The 21,323-nt window shown below is 40.7% G+C and overlaps 2 protein-coding genes across 2 annotated transcripts; both read right to left on the reverse strand.

The window, feature by feature from the left end:
- Positions 1-223: 223 nt before the first annotated feature.
- LOC117457688 (protein FAM181B) lies at positions 224-2,204 on the reverse strand. The gene has a single exon (XM_034097889.2). The coding sequence runs from the start codon at positions 1,966-1,968 to the stop codon at positions 1,012-1,014; it is 957 nt and encodes a 318-aa protein (XP_033953780.1). The 5' UTR covers positions 1,969-2,204; the 3' UTR covers positions 224-1,011.
- Positions 2,205-5,684: 3,480 nt separating this feature from the next.
- prcp (prolylcarboxypeptidase (angiotensinase C)) lies at positions 5,685-20,270 on the reverse strand. Its single transcript, XM_034097875.2, has 9 exons — positions 19,718-20,270; positions 16,405-16,545; positions 16,219-16,320; positions 15,516-15,697; positions 14,802-14,959; positions 11,029-11,201; positions 8,283-8,450; positions 7,977-8,164; positions 5,685-6,776 (listed from the first exon to the last, which is right to left on the reverse strand). Exons 1-9 carry the CDS (start codon positions 19,889-19,891, stop codon positions 6,560-6,562), a joined length of 1,503 nt encoding a protein of 500 aa, XP_033953766.1. The 5' UTR covers positions 19,892-20,270; the 3' UTR covers positions 5,685-6,559.
- Positions 20,271-21,323: the final 1,053 nt, after the last annotated feature.

Genomic DNA, 21,323 nt, shown 5'->3' on the forward strand with positions numbered 1-21,323 from the left:
AATTGCAGATAGATGATAAAAGCATTTGAATAACAAGCAATACTATTTAACAAAACAGGAAAACTCAAGGTAGAGAAGCTTCAGGATGTTGAGATAAGAATGGAAACACTTTGCATTATATGCAGCCCTCAAAGGATATATAAGAGTGCAATGTGTATTGATTTATTTACTTGCGATTGATTGCAACAAACTCAACTCTCAACAAAACCATGATCAACAATTAACATAAAAACAGACACTGTTATACAATAATAAAGACCAGCTTTATTTTGTCCTCTTACAATAGCTAGATACATTTAAGGCTTTTCCAATACATTGGATACAAGTGGTAAATCTGTTGTAAAACAAACATTGCAAACACATTGTTCTAATAATCATTTCAGCAACAATGATTCCCCCTCTACACAGAACAGTTACTAAGGAGTGCCTGGCTGAGTGGCAGCATGTTTTGTCAAATGTGACGAACACTTCTATAATATCTAGCAATAAGTGAGGTTCAGCGGACTACGCCAACAACTATATCTTCAGCTTGTATGTTTTCTTTTTGTCCAACATGAAATTGCAAGAATGAAAAGTCTTCATATTAATGACCGGATTCACTCCACTGACAAAACTGAAACTCACCCAAAAGGAGATGAATTTTCATTCTGACTATCATTAGAAATTGCCTGAGATAAAGAAAATAATATCAACATGTGAAACATCTTAACATTAAACAGAATAGTTCATTAGACTGGGATGTCGAAAAAGGTAAATGGAATGCATTGACTTGACAAAGCTTTAGACAGTTTCTCATGAAATACTATATTTGAAGTTGCTTGTTTTTCCCCAGGAAAGTGACACATGACGCAATGAGGAGATTATGCAAAATGATTCAATCCAGTTGCAATATTGCTCCCACAACACATAAACAATATTGATAAAGTAATATCCAATTCTCTTAGCCTAGTGTTAAACTAATCAGAGCAATTGTATCTGCTTTTCACCAGCAGCACTTCTAAGAACAGTTTCTCATAGAGATGAATAGGTAGCTCTGTTATAACCACCACTTAAATCATAAGTGACCTGAGGTATGGAGCAGTCTGCGAAGAAGTTTGGGAAGGCCAAAGTGCACAGTGCGTTGTCCTCTATGGACCCAGTCTCAGAGGGACAGTAGAGAGGAGGCTGGGCTGGGCCCGTACGAAGGCTCTCCTCTAGTTTCTTAGAGGGTCCCGAGCAGCTAGTCCAGGGCTCGGAGTACAGCAGTCCACCAACTAAATGATGAGCATCGTATGAAGCAGGATCCAGGCCTCCCATCTCTGGCAGCACACGGACCGGCATACTTTGATAAAGGTCCTGGTCGCTCACCATGTTGCTATAATCAGGCCCCAAGAGCTCGAAGAACTCCGCAGCCTCAGGATTTCCTCGCTCCAAGTCCTTCAGCGTCATCCCAGATGTGGAGCTGACTTTTGAGTAGTTGGCAGGCTCGGTGAAGAAAGAGGGGGGCAGATTGCGATGCCTTAGGGGTGGTTTCTTGGCTTTTTCACCTCTTATATCCTTCACAGGGCTGAACAGGGCTGCCAGGCTCTTGCTCTGTAAGTTTGCCTGGACTCCATCGCGTTTAGGCAGAGTTTTGCTCTGCAAAGGGCTGGGTTGCGCCAGGGGGGAACCCTGTCTTTTCACAGCAGCATCTGCTACATTTCCTGGGGTTATAATGCCAGTGCACCTTTTGATCTGCTTCTGTAGATACTTCCGGTGGTTGACTTTCCTCTTGGATTTCACCGGCTTGTCCAGAGCCAGCTTGATATTGCTGGAGGCTGAGTCTATGAAGCTCAGCAGGTCCCTAGTGGTCTCCTTGTAGTCCTCGTCATTTTCTGCCTCACCGAGGAGACTCCCATCCAGGCCTTTCTCCACCTCGTACTCCATCACAGAACCAGGGAAGCAGAAACTCATGAACTGAGGGTTCATGATTGCAGTCTGAACAGCCATTACTCTGTTGAGCCCAGCGGCTAGACCTGTGGCATCCGCTGTGGTCCCTGAACTAAAAGTTTCTTCACAGCATGTCTCTCTCCAAACACCTGGGCCTAATGCAGCTCATGAAGTTGCTGCACACATTCCAGAGTAGAAGTGACGGGCTCTGAGAAAAGCAAGGAGATCTTTCGGGGGGCTGGACTAATGATGTCAGAACATCAAAGAGGAGGGGCAAAGAGAGCGCAGGACTTAACTCTTTGCTTGTGCCTGACCACCTGCATCTAAGAGGGATTTGTCTGAAATTCCCTGCTGTGTTGAAGACAATAAACTCTGTCAGAACTCTCCCCCTCTAGTTTAACTGTTTGTGTGTGCTCTGAACCAAAAGCGCTTTCATGAAACTGAAGGAAATTACTGTAACAGTGAGCAGAAAACCTTTGAAATACACATGAATAGTAGAGTATTTTTCTGGGTAGAATTACAAAACCAAAATCTGTCTTTTAAACTATTTGTTACATGATTATTAAACAAACAACAAAAAACTAAACCAATTTCTTCAGCTGTAACATTTACTCAACTGATATCATTATTCGTGTGTTTCCTGGTTGCTTTTCAAAACATTTTAACCACCATTCAAACACCATTATGTGTTTCCTTTCTGGATTGACAAATGGAAGTTAAGTTGTAATCTAATTACTGCTCATTTAGGCACTGGAACAAACCACAAACCAAGGCTCTACAGTAGTGAGAAAGGCTTCTATTCTGTGGGAAAATCTGTGTGCACAAACAGATGCCACTATTAGGGGGAATCTTCCCAACTGCTCGCTTGTGTCTTAATCTGCTCATGGCAAAAGTTGATTTCTTGTGCAATCCCAGGCCAGTGGGAATTTCTGCCCTGGCCTGACAACTATTATGGGCTGCCTTTGACATAAAGCCCTACAGGGTCTAAATAGCCTCTATTCTTCGCCCGGCAGTGAAAGGGAGCTTTGTGCCAGAGATTCATTAAATTGCACCTCACAGCCCCTTCGTAAAATGGGTCTCAATAATGAACAGTCGATTTAACTAGAAAAGCTGCCGGAGCTGTTAAATTAAAGGGGAATAAAGTGCAGTTCAGGCTCAGTGTGCCAGAAGAAATGTTGACCTTAAGAAATCCTGGGTATGAAACTTCTGTTGTAAACAATAACGTATTTACAGGAAGTTTGTTGGCCGGCAGTGAATACAACGAAGGATGTGTCCAAGAGCCAGATTGTTACGCTGCCAGCACTTATCCCAATTTAAGTGGATTTTTTTTGGAAGAGTTTCAAGTGTATAGAATTCTCACTACATAAGTGAGTACAACTTATTAAAAAGATCAGTGCAATGCAACTAATGTCGTCTTAGTGTTATTGCATGATGTTAAAATTGGTTTGCCATGAATTTAGTGATGGATTGTAAACATTTGAAATGTAGCATTTAAGTTTTTCTCAGTTACAATGTTGTTGTTTTAATAAATCAGAGGGTGCAGCGCTGTACTGTACCTCTTTAAATAGGCATGTTTTCCTTAACAAATTGTTTTTGCGCTGATCAGGGGGTACTTGGCTGCATTTTTTTTTTCATGATTGAAAAAAGTTTGAGAACCCCTGGTATAGACTATAGGACATAGTTTAACCACACACTCAAAATGTACAGCATTTACACATATTTGTATTTGTTAGGCAGAGAATGCAGAAAACTCATTTTATGATTATTGTTACAATACGTTATGCTGCAGCTGAATAAAAAGATCCCCCCTCTTACTGAAGTGCATGTTGAGGTGAGGCAGTGACTCATTTAAGAGTTGAAAAGAAAAGTCTGAAGCAGAAGGGGAGTGAGGCCGTAAACAAAATTCTTTCTTATGTTAATTCCTGGGGAGAAACAGCGAAAGTGATAGCACTGATCTCATTATCTGCGGCTTAACACAAGTCTGTGACTGAAAACACAGAAAAACTCAAATCTAAAAGCAACAACTTGCTGCAAAATAAAGAATATATTTTCCATTTATACAGAAGGCCTTTTGATTTGACTAGAAACACAAGAATGCATGTGTGGGAAGTGGGAACTGCAGAGACTTTGCATATTCAACTCTACTGGAGTAATTGCCAAAATAAATGTAGTTCTTCACTGAAAAGTGTCAGAGGAAAACGGAGCTGAGGCCTCATCACAACAACTCATGAATTCAGGAGTACGTTTTCAACGCCTGCTCAAAGTGATTCTGCCTCCCTCTCTTAGCTAGCAGCACCATTTTGGCAAAGTAACATCATCACAGGCAGCTATATCCCCCCCCCCCTTTTTTCCCAGTCAAGGGACTTTGCTTTTGTGCTGGTGGGTCATTCACATCAGCGAGCCTGACGCACAGACCCCGGAAACAAGTTTCTATTGTTGCTCAAAGGCTGAGAGGGAGGGAGGGAGGGAGGGAGGGGATGGGTGGGAGCAGAGCAGCTCGGAAACAACATATAAACTGAGAGCATTTGACTTGTTTCTACTCCTGAGACCCTTAGTATGAGGTCAATTGTTAATTTATTCCTTTAATATATTTTATTTGGCCAGAATCAATGAGGTCAAACGATTGCATTTTCTAAATTTGGTTTGGTGCTTTGGGGGAATTTTAATTTGGAGAAAAGCATTAGTAGTCTGCAGTGCCTTTTCCAATAATCAAATTGCTACACAAGACCCATATTTGTTTTGATAAAGTGAAACACTACAACCACACCCTCTGTCCCTGGGAATGTCCTTATTCCGCAGCACCCAACTTAGAGGGAGAAGGGTGCAACGTGATGTGACACACACAGGCTTAATCTCTTCCTACTACTGTGTGGTCCCTTGTCCGAGCAGGGACATACTCAGAGTTTGGGGTCGTAATAACACCTTTGATTGATGGCCAGTGTCAGAGACTAAGAAAAGGCTGGCAAAATTAATGACCTCTCAAAGTCCTGAGAAAAGTTTTAAGGATGGCATTTAGTCTGTCCTCCCCCATGTTTAGCTAGGTTTCTTTCTACTGGGATGTCTGAAATCCAGTCAAGCCTGTGACAAAATGCGGAGAAGTCAGGCTTTGTGCCTCCTGGTAGAAAATCATCCCACATACCAGTGCAGGACATGTTCCCCATCTGCTTCACAAAGTCATGTTATGTCAGAGCTTTAAAAGAAAGGGGGGGGGCAAGAATAGTTCAAAGGAAATAAAAAAAAAGCAAGAGTGTTCATCGTCCCGTCTTAGTCTTATCGTGACATTTGAATATTTTAGCTTGACATTTAAAAAAGAGGGAATAAAAAGGAGAACTACAAAAGGATTCTTGGTTTCTGCCTTCCCTCATCCACTCACCGCTTCACTCTTAACCTTCCATCCGCCCCTCTCCACCTCCCTGGCACCCCAGGAGTTGTATTAATAATATTACTAGCAGGGGGGAACAAACCAGGGTCTATGGGCTGCCTCTGTGCTGCAATTTAGGGCTTTAATGGCAGGCAGTGAATGAATGCGTGCCAGGGGGAATCCCACAGGTTGGTCGGCAGGGGTGAGGTCAGCAGGCGTTGCTGCAATAATCTCCCACCACTGACTTTATTGGCCTCCTCCGATTGGGCTTTTATTAAATCTCAGCCGCATGCAATTGTTCCTGCTAGGTGGAAGTAACTCTTAAGTCTCAGTGTCTCTAAAACAAGACAAAGAGTGGTCTCAACGTAGCAACAGTACATCTAAACATGATTAAAAGACACTAAGAAAGTCAATATGGCCGTATCATAAGCAGGTTTTTAATCGGTTAGTATGGAAGACTTCTTTGGAACGACAGCATTTTACATGAAGCTAGTATAAGACATAAATAGACATCTTAAAAAGGCCAGGAGGACACTCTTCTGTGAACAATAACATATCAAATTTAATAGCAGACTTTGTGCAGAGTATGTTTAAAAAAAACAGAATGATTTTCTTTCTATTTGGTGCCAAACTATTCTCCTGAGAAGTCTTAGAAATGTCAAGAACTGACTGTACATTCATTTGAAAGAACAAATAGATCCGAGTGTCAACAACAAGAACAACAAATCCCTTAGTTGCTGATAAAAATTGAATCAAATATTTGAATAACTGAGTGTATCTGTGATTATTACACTGACAACAGAACAACACTAGCTTGGAGGCAGAGAGGCCATAATGGGTTTTTGGCAAATTGTACAGGGTAGAAAACAAAACGAGGATGATCCAGTCTTTTCATGATAATGTGATTACATGATTTAACAAAGGAAGACATTTAGACAGCACTGTTATCACAAGCATATCTCGTTTATCTCTCATACCCCTGTCGCCCTTTGACATTTAAAAGTTTGGCATAAAGAAATGGAGTGTGCTTGTATCGGACAAAGAAAATGATTAAGATTCTAAAACACCACCATTTGATTAATGACATGGTTATTACAATTACAAGGGTTGTTGATTTTTTTTTTTTTATATATATATAAAAAAGTCATCTTTCAAAGTTAAAAAAATCTTCCCCCACATTAATTAAAAAAGGCACACACTTTGGCATAATGATGCAGAGGTCACCCTGTCGAATACCATGTCAGATCAATTAAAGCTAGGTAATCCTGGTAGGGGGACATTGTGCTGCTTTCAGGGTCTGGGGGGTGGACGCAGTTTGGCCTGGCTTATCCACTCTCGGAAATACTTCACCTCCAAAGCCCGGGCATGGCGGACTGGAGCTGTGTCCTGGGCGTTGCTGTAGCGGAGGTCCAAGTGATGGGCGCCGTCAGGAATCATTATGGACACCAGAGAATCTGTGATGTTGTGGGTCACTCCGCCAGAAGACCACGGGTCCAGTCCTCCGTTACTGAAATACAACAGCATAGGATCAGACAATGTTTACCACGAGGTCGATTCAGGGTATTTGGAGCTACACAATAATTGGGGACTTTTGGTAGAATTGTTTTGCAAAGTATACATTTTATGCACATAAAAGGTTTTTTTTTTCTTTATCTTCTAAGCTACACAAACTTAACTTAAGGTGGTTCATTTATGTAATTAAGTTAGTTTAGTTAAAGTGGCCAAAGACCACTTTTTAACTACTTTCAAGTCCAACTGGTATTTCCAAGTACGATTGTTGTTAAAAAAGTCAATCGGATCCCTTTCATTTTCCAAAAGAGCCTTATAACTTCCAAGAACACAGTGATGTGATAAAATTGCTTATTAAAATAGTAGAAGGAATGCCAACTTAAGGTTTCGAACACTCTTAAGTCCCATAACTCATTAACAAAATAGTTATTTCTCCAGTTGTTCTATTTCTGCTACCAGATAATACATACTGATAGCTAACAGGGAAAACATAAGCGCTCTCCTCTTCCTGTTTTGGTTGCAAAATGGTTGACGAGCCTTAGCATTCATTTTCCAGAAGATCATAAACCAGAGGCTGCCAGTTGTATAGTGTAAGATAGGCTAATAGAAACCCAATGAAATTGCAGATGGTGTTATTATTCCGTAGCCATTATATCAACATGTACCTAATAAGGACAAGCTAAAAGAAAAACATGTCACTTTAAACCACCAGAAATTCCCACCAAAAAAACATAAAATACAGAATTTGAAAAATACAAAATGTGCTACACAATATAATAAAACACTCAACTGTGTATGTCAGTATCTGTCAACCTCCCATGTGGGCGGTAAGATACTGCTGTTCCTATTTTTGAGCGCCTTTCTTTAATGACTGGCATTTGTTATGACATGTATTTCAGTTGCTTTGAAAGCTCACACATTACATTTCTGAGTGCCACCCTGTTTATTGCTTGACAAAAGCTGCTAATTGGTAGTTAACCTAAAGACCCACCTCAGTGTTTGTGATTGAGCCACATCAGAGTCAGTGCTTTTTCATTTAAGTTTTACATACTTCAGTCTACCTCCTGTGGCTACCCAGGTGGATACTTATTGTGAGTATGCAATAAAAGCCAATCAGAATCTGCAGTTGAAAGACTCTCACTGCACCTGCCAAATCCAGGAAACACAGGGAACCTTCCGTCTGCCATTTTATTTGTACCTGAAGATGATGTTGCTGTGGGAGGCGATGTCCTTCGCCCCATAGACTGTGCCTGCCCAGTCAGCTCGCGGCCTGACACCAAACATGGCGTAGCACTCATCAGAAAAGGCCTGGAAGTTCCACTCCTCGGGTTCAAACATATCCTGGACGCCATCTGTGCACATGGGCATCACCATCTCTGTGCAGGCCTGGGAGAGAAGGAGTGAACACATATTCATTGTGACAGGTAAAGCTGCCCTGTGCCACATCTGGGCTGTGATTTATTCAAAATGACACGCCTGATCCCTGCGCTGTGTGTCAGCTCACCTGGTAAAACCAGCCGAGGAGGCCCAGGCTGCCGGTCGCTGTCTGAGACGTGTTGAGACAGGAGGAGCTTCCGGTGTAGTTGTAGTAGACCTTTGCTGCCTCCGAGACACCGTGCAGCAGCTGGAAGGCGGACACAGAGGGATCCAAAGCAAGATGCTTGCAGACCACCTTGGAAATGATAACACAGGAACAAGAATTAACAAGACGTTTGTGATTGCGTTAGAGTTTAGACAAGCTGTATACCTTCCTGTGGTCCTCAGATCAAATTTGACCCTTTTCCAAATGTTTTTATGTTGGGATTTGATCGAACTGCAACAAAAACCTTACTTTTATTATAAATGTATAATATCCACGTCTTCCCGTGTCGAATTTGTAAATGTATAAAACGTTTTAGCTATTTATGATCTAAGAAATGAGGTTACATTTTGTTTAAAGGATTTCTATTGACCATACATTCCAAAAAGAAGACTCAAACTTGTGATAAAGAGAATAAAACCCAAGTGTAACACAAAGTTTATATTTAATTTGAATTTTGGAGGACAATAATTGTTGACCGGTTGACGGGAAAGCAACAAAAATGTACAGATAAATACAGCGGCATGCCTTTTTTTTTTAAACTTAGAAATATAAATATCTTGTTCCCGTATGGTTCTCCATATTGTTTACAAGACTGGATCTTGTTTTCTTGTGGCCCATAAAGTGTTTTCCACATAAAAGTGGTGGCGCCTGATTAGCATATGAAATTCCTTGGAATCAACTTGAATTTATGGCTCTAATCTTGGCACGGGAGGAAAAAAGCGTCCATTAACTTTAAGGCAATGATCTACATTTTGCTAAGTTTTGCTGTCCGTACGGCTATTTTGTTTAACCATGGTTGATCTCTCGGAATAAGTAGCATGGATGATAAATATTTGCGTTTCAGCTTTTGTTTAATTTCACTGCGAGTTGTTATGGTTGCAGCGGCAGAGTTGGCTGTTGTTCTGCACTCTTTGTGAGGCGGAGAAACTGGGCTTTCTTGTATGGAGGTTGGAGGGGAGCTGAGCTAGTGTGGAGTCTGTTACTAAGGCTTTTGTCTGAGGACTGGGGAGGAGTTGGTGGTCGATGGATGAGGAGGGCCACAGACATGTCCAACCAAAGATTTATACTGTGAAAAAAAAACCACTGCAATTGCTCCAAAGCATCTTCTCCCTACTTTTCAGATAGGATTAGGCTTATACATTCATCTCTGCCAACAGATTTCCCACCTCTAAGCCCTCAATACCCCGTTCTCACACTCACTCAGATAATCACATTAGCTTTGTCATTAAAAAAGCTCCTCTTTGCACCCACTGCCTAAACCGCTTAAACCACCCATAGGGGTCGCATACATTAAAGGCACGGAGCCAAACAACTCAAAATGACCATTTAGGGTTTATTTCGCCTGACATGGTTCTCCTGGGTCTATTCAGCGGCTCAACGATAACCAAATAAGCAGACAAAAAATGTATCACACGACTAAAAGTTTTAGAAAGTCTGCTGGAGGAGGGGTGTCGAAGCACCAAACAGAGTTGGGGGGTCAGCAGCAGAGCTTGGTTTATTCACGTGACATGCAAAGGTGACATCTAGAATACACTGAACTGAAGTCAATCAGCCTCCGCAAGACAACCGCTATACTGTCTCTTTTACATAAAAACTGTTGGAGCTATATATTGCTTTATATTATTTAATAGTTAAACATTCACTTTTCTTGCTGTTTGTGTTTATAGTAAATGTATTCTTGGTTAGTGTCGTTATTGAAGTGAGTTAAAGTAGTACCCGTACTGTAGTTCTCTTATTTTGAAGGCATGTTTGGGCACGGGGTGATTAGAGCATCTGGTGTAATGCTATATATTGGAGACAAGTGGCGGTGGGAGTAGAGCACTAAAAGGCAAACTGTTTTTTTACCAGTGTGATTCAAGCAGGATAAAGAAGAAAAGTCATAGGAAAGGCTTAAGGAAAGGAATATAGGAAACCTGTGCATTGTTCTTTTGTAAATGATATTGGATCATGGAATAAAATGCACAAATGGAGATTCTTGTCTGGACTTGGATCATTGCCCTGCGTAAGATTTGCTAACTAGTGCCTCAGCGGCAGTGATATTTTAAGTTTATGATCCGTTTTATTCCTATATGATTTTGGCCGCTACAAAAACAAATGACTTTTTGTAATGTTGTGAGTTAAAAAAAGTAATGAAAGTTGCTTTGTTTTTGCAATTTTGGCAAGTTATGTGATTATCTTTCCCCCAAAAAGTGTCCATTGAAGTATGTGTAACAGTCTCTTTTTAAATGAGAGCGGTGAGCCTTTTGTTTTGATGGCCTCATGAGCTGCTCTGGGCAAGTGTCTTCTTTCTGTGCCGCCATGTGAGCGTCCTCAGAGGAACACCTCAGAGATCTGAGGGAGTGTGCAGATGAAAGGGGCATTGGTATGACACACCAAAAGAATAGTGGCTTACTTGTAGCTGCTCATCTAAAGAATACTTCAAATCTAAAAAGGAAACCAGACCCCTTATGAATATTAATGAAGTTAATTGACAGCTTTTGTAAACAAAGGCTTCAACGACCACAACAAACACTTTGGCGTCTGAATCACACATTCACTGCAATGTAGGGCAGGCCAAGTCAGCCGCTTCACCAAGGACACACTTTATTTCAAAAGTAAACAGTGACAGTAAATGAATTTAAAGTTAAGCTGGAACTTTAAATTGTTTTACTAAAGTAGATGTTTGTACCTCGATCGGCCAGGGAGGAAGAGGCTGCAGAAAGTTTGCCTCGTAGGGATAGTCCACCATAGCCAGATTCACCCAGGTATCCTGAAGCCAGTTCTTGAAGCCCACCGCATCGTTCCTGTTCTTAAGAGGCGCGCATAAACTGAATTCCTCTGACAGCCACTGAAGACCAGATGCTTTTAAAAAGGAGCAAAAAAGGTTTAAATGTCATCACTTTAGCAAATCCATTTTCATGTAGTGCATTTATGTCTACTGCTGGGAACTACAATGTGACATTCTCGTTTTAATAAAGATAAACAAAGGTTATTTTGTTAGCACTTAAGGACTACAGCTCTCTTGTGTCGTTATAGGATATGATCAAATCCTCAGGATAGCTTTAACTGCAGCATGCTAATGAAATAACAATTATATCATAGTGGTTCGAGTGAGGGTGCTCAAATTTAAGGAGCAAATATCCAAATGAATTTGTGAGTAAGCACTTTATATTTTAACCATCAAAGTTAAATCAAGCAGCACATTTAAAAACATTTCTAAGCTAGGAATCTCAAGTCTTTAGGACAGATCAACCAAAATACAGCAACAAACAACAACATTCACACAAGGGGACAACTAGAAGCTTCTTTTTCACATTTTTTGGGCTAAAATCTTTGTGGGGGAAACTTCTGCAGCAATGGAGAGTCAGGACTCAGAGAGACACGAGGAGAGCTGGAGCTTTGATGGCAAACACTGGTGGTTTATTTGGAGTTACGGCCGGAGAACTGACAAACCAGGTGGTGTGTCACGAGTTGACACGGCAGCTGCCAAACTAATTCTGAAGAACTATTCTGCAGCTCGAGGTTTTAACTAGTTCGGAGTGTAGTAATCAACATTCTTCATCAGCGAGACTAAACAATGATGGACCCTGAATCTAACTAGAGCTCTCGTCCAGAGAAAAGAATGTGCGCCAGGGAACCTTCGTCCCTGAACAGTAAACCACCTCATGGCGGCTTGTGCTCTGTCATAGACTGGCAACAACAATGCGCCAGAGCTGCCCCTCCTTAAGAGAGATAGCAGCAATACCCAAGGCCGTAGACCTATGCCATGGGAAAGGAGACAGTGAGAGGAGAAAATGATGAACTGTGTCAAAGGTTGAATACTTAAGCAAATTATTCCCTAACAATCATCTTAATGTTTACCCTGTTTAATTGTATTTTGGCTGATAATGACAAACACCAGGGGCCTCATTTATAAAGCCGTGCGTAGGATTGCCGTGGGAAGGTTGCTTACGTAGGACAAAGCAAATAAATACGCACAGACATTTTCCGATTCATAAAAGACTGCGTACCGGCGTAGGACTTGCTTACGGCACGTCCTACGCCGGTTTCCCTTTATAAATCACAATCAACTCGAAATGCGGTGCAGCTTTTGCGGGCTTCACGTAATGCCCAGATTTGCCTATAAAAGAAACGCCCATTCATTCTGACTGACTGCATGAAGGAGATCGCAGGAAATGACGACAGAACAGCTAAAAAAGACATCTCACACCGTGTCAGATTTGGGTTATTTTGGGGAGGTGGAGATAAATCATATTGTTTGGTGGATGCAGTTTGAACCAGAGTAGCAGCATGGAGGCCGGATCGTCACCAAAGTAAATAAATAAGTGGTCCGAAAAAGGTTCATGACAAAAAAAATACACATAGCCTTCCTCAGGCAGTGTGTTTGTGCCGGGGACAGGAGACACCCCCTTGATGAGAAACTGTGTTTTACGAGCGACTTATCAAGTAGGCTATTGGCGAACGGCATAAAACATGATTAAACATGATAGTATATAAAACCATGCTCGTATCTACAACCTATAGAAATGCAAAACGGCGTCAGTTTAAAGTAATTCTGTCCTCCTGTTTACCGCATCATTTATGAGAATACATTTCTTAATAAGAGAACACCATCGAGGGGTGATCAATAACATTTCCGTATTTATTTATTTCTCCAAGTTATGTTTTTGTGTGCACTGAGGAGTCTCAAACAGGCGTTTTTTAAATCATTTTAAGATTGGCTTTAATCAATTTGTGAACATTAATTCTTCCTATATGATAAATGAGAGGTTATTATTTCCACATATTTCTCTCCATTCTTCCTTCTGCCAACGGTGTCGCAGTTTCGCGTCTCTCCCGTTTTTGTGCTTAGTGCGTACGCATGGGTCAGAGTTTGCGTGGAGGACCGCACGTTTTCCCGTCAAGTTTGTTTTTTATAAAAACGCAAACAGTGCGTAGAAACTGGCGTACGCCATCTTTTGAGCGTACGCACCGTTTATAAATAAGGCCCCTGGACATTACACAACCTCCTTATGTTTCATGAAATGTGATGCTATCTATCAAAATTGCTGTGCCATGGCTCAAATTAATTATTGATCTTGTATTGGTATGACATTTTCTCTACACAAATAATCAATATTTAAAGGAATTGAAAAACGATTATCTTCATCTAATTCTGTTAGAGATATTATCAAACTGCAATCGGAATTTATTTGATAAAGTTACGGCAATTCCGCCGGCAGGAACAGAGCCAATAGTGGGTTTTCCCTTCACTACAGGAAGCCAGAGTAAAACAGCTATTGTAATAAGAAATCCGTTACATAGTATCAGTAAGTAACTCATGACTTTACAATTTCTTTCTAAATTGCTAAAAAATAAAATAAAGTAACAGATAGAAGCAGATCCTTTGGGTTGCCAGGTTGTGGACCATTATCCTACAGCAGGACACTTCCTTCCACGTCTTTATAGTTAAATGTCAGATTTAACAGAAAGGAAATGGATTGATTGATATTGATTGATCAACGTATCACATTTTAATGAAGCTAAGAATTAATGAAGCTAAGAGCTAACTTATACAGAATAAAACTAAAATCAAGCCAGTCAATACAAATATCAAACCATTGCTAAAGTGCACCTTATTAGAAACTGTTTTCATTGCTGATAACAACTGATTACAGAGCACTTCTATACTAATAAAGGACTGGCTTATCTATAGCCAGTTGAGTAGCACTTGAAATGTTTGGCTCTATGAAACCTGATGTACTTATATGATTCTGTTTTCTTCAAGGTTGTGTCTTCCTGGTCGAATGTACTTATTGTAAGTCGCTTTGGATAAAAGCGTCAGCTAAATGCAATTTAATGTAATGTAATGTAATGATGGTGTGATGTAAAAAAGTAGCACTCAATTCAATAAAGCGTTTTCCTACAGTTTAGGGTTGTGAAAATGGAAAAGGTACAGGGAGCCTGAGGGGACACTTTCTTATTCAGATCTGAGCAGAATACTAAAGAGTCTAAATATTCTGAGTTATGCAGGTTGTACATTTTATGGATTCATACAATATAATCCGTCATCTGTGGAGAGACTCTAGACTTTATACCTAACAGATCGAGTTTGAGTAAACGCTGTCTGGTTTCAGGCATTAGCACACAGTCAATCAAAATCACAAATTTAGACCATCTGTGCAGACGTGTAGAAACTCTTAAAACCAGGATACCTTATATGAGAATTGTTTTTTCTTTTTTTGGTATGTTGTAATTATTCAAGTCATATTGTGCAGTCATATATTGTGTTGACAGATGTTATGATGCGTGGATCTTTTCTTTATCATGTCGTCTTTTTTCCTTCTCACCTTTTATTCTACTCATTTCATTTGTATGCTTTTGCACAGTTATTGCTACAGTTCATCCCTTCACATCCATAAACTGATAGTATTATTGTTATTTGCAAATGTTCTACAGATGCATTTTCACTGTATGACTTACCAGTGGAGGAGACATTGTTAATAGCCTCCCAGGACTTTCTGATGTTTGCATCACAGTTATACCCACTCCTGGCAAAGTCCTGTGTGACTACTTTGTAAAAGTCTCCACATGGCACCATACCAGGGAACTGCCATATTGGTGCGGAGGCTGCCAGAGCTCTGAAACAATAAGAAGCAAAAACGATTTACATTTGTATCTCAAAGTTACACAAGCTGCACATCCCTTATGCTGGTAGTGATAAGAGCATTTTTTTAAACATGTTTTCTGGGGCTGCATAGTGCTTTTAAAGTGAATAGATTCGTATACCTGATGTCACACACATGAAGTGCCTCTGTAGTGTCCATAGCTAGCCCGTTTGTTAAAAACCTTTTACTAACGTTTGGAGCTGCAAACATTCAACATTTCCTGCTACATTAAGGGTCCTTCCCCCTTGAAATCAGGACCGCTGACTCAAAAAAGCACTCAAAACACATCTGTTTGTCACAGCTTTCAGACTCAGTTCAATCTTTCTCCTCTACGTTTTTGTTTATTTTTGTTTATTTATCTTATTTTCTTATCCCTGCTGTGTGTTTTCCTTTTTGTCCCCCCCACGGCCCATTTTTATATTGTAAACCGTCCTTGGGTTTCTTTAAGAGGCGCTATATAATTCCAAGTTATTATTATTATCATTATAAATCAAACCTAAAGTCCCCAAGACTTGCTTTTATATCTTACCCAACCACAATATTGGGGTATTTCATCCTGAACCAGGCGGCGAGCATCCCTCCATAGGACCCTCCGACAGCGATGACGGGGCTGTGCTGCGCTGCAGGTAAACTTCCCTTCATGTTCTGAATCAGCACTGCGAAATCTGCCAGGGCCTGCTCTGAGGTCAGGTAGTTCAGGTGTTTGCTGTCCTGCAAGCAGATTCAAGATTCAAAGATTCAAAGGTTTTATTGTCATAAGCTACAGTGTAGATATAGCAATGATAATCTTACGACCCGAGCTCCTCCAACGATGCAAAATATATAATAACTATATGATAACTATTCAGATAAATAAGTAGATGACAAACAGATTAATGTTTATCGAGGCACTTAACAGAGCTCAGGTGCTTAGCAGTCTTATGGCCAATGGGATAAAACTGCCAAGTATATATATAATGATATATATAATGACAAGTATAACATTCGAAAAAACTGCCGAAAAAACTAAAATGACTGATAGTGAAATCAACATGTATCTTGTAAATACTAGGATTTAAGAAACACACACATGCTATTTGGGAATACATATCTTTAAATATATGCCTCAGTGTTGTTGCTTTTAATTTATTTATGATTGGGAGACCAAACATTTATATTAAAACATGTAAGCAAACCTATGTAATCAGATGTTATCATACAAAGATTCACTAATAGACTGCGTCTCCCCTTACACTGTAAGAGTCTTGTCCAAATGGCAGGGACTCTCCATAGTAACGATGTTCTGCAAAAACCAGCATGGCGCCCAACTCCTCCGCAATTTCCCACATGAATCCCTTCAGAGAAAAACAATGACAGGTGTTGAATTAGAGTGGTGATTACGTGCGGTGTAAATGCAAGCTAACAGATGGGGTATTTACAGTATTGTTGCAGAACCAGGTGATGTCTCCTTCATTGCCGGTGTAAAACAATATGGGTCCTCCAGGCTGCTGCCAGTGTTTGTCTGCCACAAGGTATCTCTGCTTAAAAGTGCCATCCTCTAGGAATCCTAAATGATCAATCTGGAAGAAATAAAAACATTAAATAAGTGCATAATCCTAAATTTAAATGAAGGCACAAACTCATCATAAATACTCTCAGTTGAGCAGAACTTACCAAAAGGTGCAATGGGTCAAATGTAAATGTGTCCATGAAATACAATGTTGCAAAAATATACTGATGTTAATCTACAGATAGCATTGTAGAGGAAACTGCTAAAAGCTAGATATGATCAGTGGACACCTGGACCCTTTCCAACTATGGTGTTTTGAAATAATAGTCCCTATGATTGGATTCTAGGGTAATTAGCCCCAATTTGTATGAAAATATGTTGGAGCCGGTTTAAAGGACGCTCGATTAGTTCCACTTTAGATGAGCTCCTTTCATCCAACCTCAGGGATTCTGGGATATTTCCTGTATTCTTTATTAAACAAAAGCAGAAAACACCAACCACCTCTCGGAGAAGACAGCCCCATGAGGCTGCGCAGAGTTGTCTGACCCTTGAAACCGCACCAACACTTCATACAAAATGTTTTTGTGTTGTTTTTTCACCCCCTCCTCACTCACGTCCCTCCTCAGTGGATACAAAGGACGCAGCAATTTTATGAGCCAGTGACACCAAAAAGATTCTGGGGCCTCAATGTGTCCATTCAAGCCTCGACTCCTCAGTGCTTGGCAATGCTATTAAGTGTGAGGGGACCATGGGACCGTTTAAAGGAACATTTCGGCAGTTTGGAAGCAAATTAGGTTTCAGCGGTACTGGTCATAAAAAAGTTTAAGTTAGAATTCTGCGCACAAAGCATTTAAAGTTGCTGTAAAAAGTTATAAGTAATGTATTTTGTGTGGTTAGTTACTTTTTATTCAAACCAGGTTTCTAAATTGTTAGAATTCACATTTTGGGAGCTAAACTCTTCAATTATTGAAGTTCAAACTCTCTTGAAATGCAAACAGATATAAAACCATGACCTAAATGCAAACTAAAGTGGTTGAATATCCAAACCAAAAAAGCGCCCCTGGTGATACTGTATCACTTGCACCCACTCAGTATGCATATCACAAAACCTTTTAAAGTGGTTTCATAACAAATCCACACCGTGATGAGTAGTGCCACCCTGTGGTTACTGCAGGCAGCACATGAAGAACAGTTTAATTCCAATTAACATTCAATTCACACACTTAGCATCTACTGGACCAGAACTTTAGCTATTGGACGGGAAAAGAGACGCATCTGTGGTGTTACAAACAAGCAATTGAAGGCAGGAGGGAAACCACCAAAGCATGTGCTCAAGTAAACTACAGCAGTTAAAGTGGAGGATGCTAAAGGGCACTTCCATTTATTGTCTGGGGGCAAGATGCAGTGAAGAGGATTTCCTCTCCTAGTCCACTTGGTGCCGTCCTCGCAGCAGCATGTCCCACAGAGAGTGCAGACTATGGCAGCATGATTGATGATTATGTTGCACAAATAGCTGCTTCTGATACTGGTGAGTGGATTGAAGGGATTTTATTTGTTCTTCTTGTCAAGAAGAAGCACACAATGTGTTTAGTGATTGGGTGAAGAAAGCACATCAGACAAGACAATGGGCGTCAGGGGGGAAGAAACGCTCTTTATCTTCTTGTCAGCGTGTCTGATTAGGCAGGATGTCGTGGGTTGGACCAGGTGTGGAGCATTGTCTCCTAATCCAAATAATGTTCCACACATACACACCATCAGCTGTTTGATCATATGATATTAGACTAGTGCAACTGTTGTTTTCATTGTCAATGTATAGTTGTCTTGATTAAACTTTGGGTCTGATAAAAACAGTCCAAAACACATTATTTGATCTAATATATTGCAATACAACCAAAGAAGGCAAATCCTTTAATTTTTCTGTGTGTCTAAAGAAACAAATATTGTGTGGTGATACACTATAAAAATATGTGTATTGTTCTGAAGGGTTCATTAACCCTCTCACTTTAACTCATGCAAACTTTGATGAATCAGCAATAGCAATAGCGATTTCCACTGTTTTTACTTTCTTATGAACTCGATTGTATTCTCCCAAAGTTTTTGCAAATCAGGGCTGCAACTAGAAATCACTTTCATTATAGATTAATCTGTTGAATATTTTCTTGATTAATCGTTTGATCTAGAAAAGGTCAAAAATCGTAATAAATGTCTATCGAAGTTTTATGTCTTTAAATGTCTGCTTTGTAAGTCAAAGGTCAAATGATATGTTCCTTCATTTGATAGAAAAGAATAGAAAAGCAGGAAATCTGCATATTTGAATATTACAATCACATAAATGATTACTCGATTACCAAACTAGTTGGGGATTATTTGTCTTTTGTTGAAGCTGTATCGCAAAGATGTCCAATGTCCAAGCTGTGAGACAGGCTTAAGCATGTGAATACGGCCTTTCGCAACATCCCTGTATGAGTCAGGTAAGCATGATTGCAGCATGAAGACACAAGCAGGCATGTCACTAAGAGTCAGACTGTATGAGTCAGGGTCGCATGTCACAAAACATGATGCTGCCCCCTCAGCGTGCCACCTGATTCTCCATGAAGTAACAGTAAATGTAAATGTAAAGGCTGAATGAAGATCTCTCAAAGCCCCCTCAGGTAAAGTGTTTCACATTCAGTGGGCCCCGGAGACCTTTTCAGGCAGGGAGCCAAGGGGGGGGGTGCAATTCCGCCGGCAGGAACAGAGCCAATATGGGCTTTCCCTTCACTACAGGAAGCCAGAGTAAAACAGCTATTGTCTACCGAAACAACACATGAACAACTTCTACTGGATTAAGATTTTAGAAAAAGAAAGTGTTACATAAAGGAGTAAACAGTAAACAATGAGCCCAAGTAGTGGTAAATAAAGTAGTAAGCAAACTTTAATAAACCAGTAATTATAAAATATTATTTTTTAAATTGTTTTGTTAAGATATTGACAATAAAACACTAGCATGATTACTATTTGTTTTTTCATTCAGACAAAATATAGGGATTATTTGTAATAATTATAATTGCACCTTATCTACACTACTAAATGCAACCTAGTTTATACTATAGAAAACACACCAAACCTTTAAAGATGAAGTAAAACAGAAACTAGTGAAAGAGGAAGAAACTGCTTTGTGTTTGCTTTGTGAAGCATACCTGCACATAGTTTTCAAAGAACAGATTGTGAGTTTAAAAAATATATATATAGTTTGAACTCACCTTTTGATCAAAGTAAAGTGTTTCATAGCTGATGGGGCTCTCAGTTGAGGGAGATGAGCCCCCACGCCTGGAGAAAAGTTGTTGTTTGAGGGCGATCACATGCAGACAGCCGAGACACAGCGTTAAGATGCAGGTAACTGCAGCTCTGTCCACAACCCTCTCTCCAGCCTTCATCTCTGCTTCTGTCACGCACAGCTCACAACACACTGATCTGACTTCAGCACATGATAGTCAAATCGCATGATCTCCCTTGCTGGCACTGTGAAGATGAGACCTGTCCCGTAAAAGAGAGGAAGTGAGATTCGCCTGTCAGCAAATCCAGAGAGGTGTAGTCAGACAGCATGTGACCTATATTTAGCAGCAGAGCAGAGACAGCCCGCTCGAGCACAGCAAGCATCAGGTTCAATGTCTGCTCAACACTTTAATAACTTTAATTTAACTGTAGCCGGCTAGCAGTCCGAAGAAAGCAGATGGTTACCAATGTAAATAATGCTCGCAGTGGTTGATGGGAGTCTGAGTTTAACGTGGGCATGTTGCTGCTACGCTGGAAACACACCCGGGCCCTTTCTCATTTCTCTAACTCCCCTCCTCGACTCCTATCCTCGAGACTTAGTCCCGCCCACAGGAGATGCGAGCCGAGGAGCCGAGGAGGGGAACCGAGGAGAGAGGAGAGGAAGCAGCAGGCGGTTAGAGAAATGAGAACTCCTCTCCTCTGAGTGGTCATTTTAAAGAGACGTCCATTAATGATGACAGGAGGCACAGCAGCCCTCTGTCTGATGGACAGATGTGTCCATGACCACTTATATATTTACTTTTAATTCATTCACAGTGTGGTATAATGAGACAATAACAGGCTCCAGATGCGGGGACACACACACATATGTATATATGTATATACATATACAATTTCAGAATCAAACAGAGCACTCTCATAATAACGTAACACTATCAGAGACTGGATATATCCCCCCCTCTCTGGTCGCTACAATGAGGAAAATAATTTACGGCCAAAAGTTTTATTTACAAGTATTAAAAGTAAGCAGAGGACACCAAACCAACTGAGACCTGTCTGTCCGCTGCATCTACACACTGTACCACACACACACGCACCTACAGCTAACAGCCTAACAGCCGTTGTGTATTTTATTATGTGAAGCACGAAATGGTTTTAGAAAAATATGGACTCTTTGTTTGTAGATATCTACTAAACTACAGCAAATAAAGAGATTAGGCCTGTTATACTGAGTGATATAATATGACACTGCTCTGCTTTCTGCACGGACCTCGGCCCCTACACACGGCGGCGTGCTTGGCGGTGGGCGTGTCTTGAGCTTGGGGAGTCAACGCGAGCAGCCCGACCAACAACCAACCACATGAATGTCCCGCCCCGGACATACAAAGCAAAGCATTCATGCTACATCCATACAAACAAGCGAAAACCTACCAGTTTCCCCCACTGTCTTTGCCACCTCCCCCCATGCCTGGCTCCTCCGGTTTGTATCCCTGTATGTTCCCTACCGCCACGATCATTTTCTCCTCCTTTTGTTGACATATGGGAAATAACTGCGGTCTGGCTCTCCCAACATACACCCGGTTTGATTGGCTA

This window comes from Pseudochaenichthys georgianus, chromosome 13 (assembly GCF_902827115.2).
Source record: "Pseudochaenichthys georgianus chromosome 13, fPseGeo1.2, whole genome shotgun sequence".
Lineage (NCBI taxonomy): Eukaryota > Metazoa > Chordata > Actinopteri > Perciformes > Channichthyidae > Pseudochaenichthys > Pseudochaenichthys georgianus.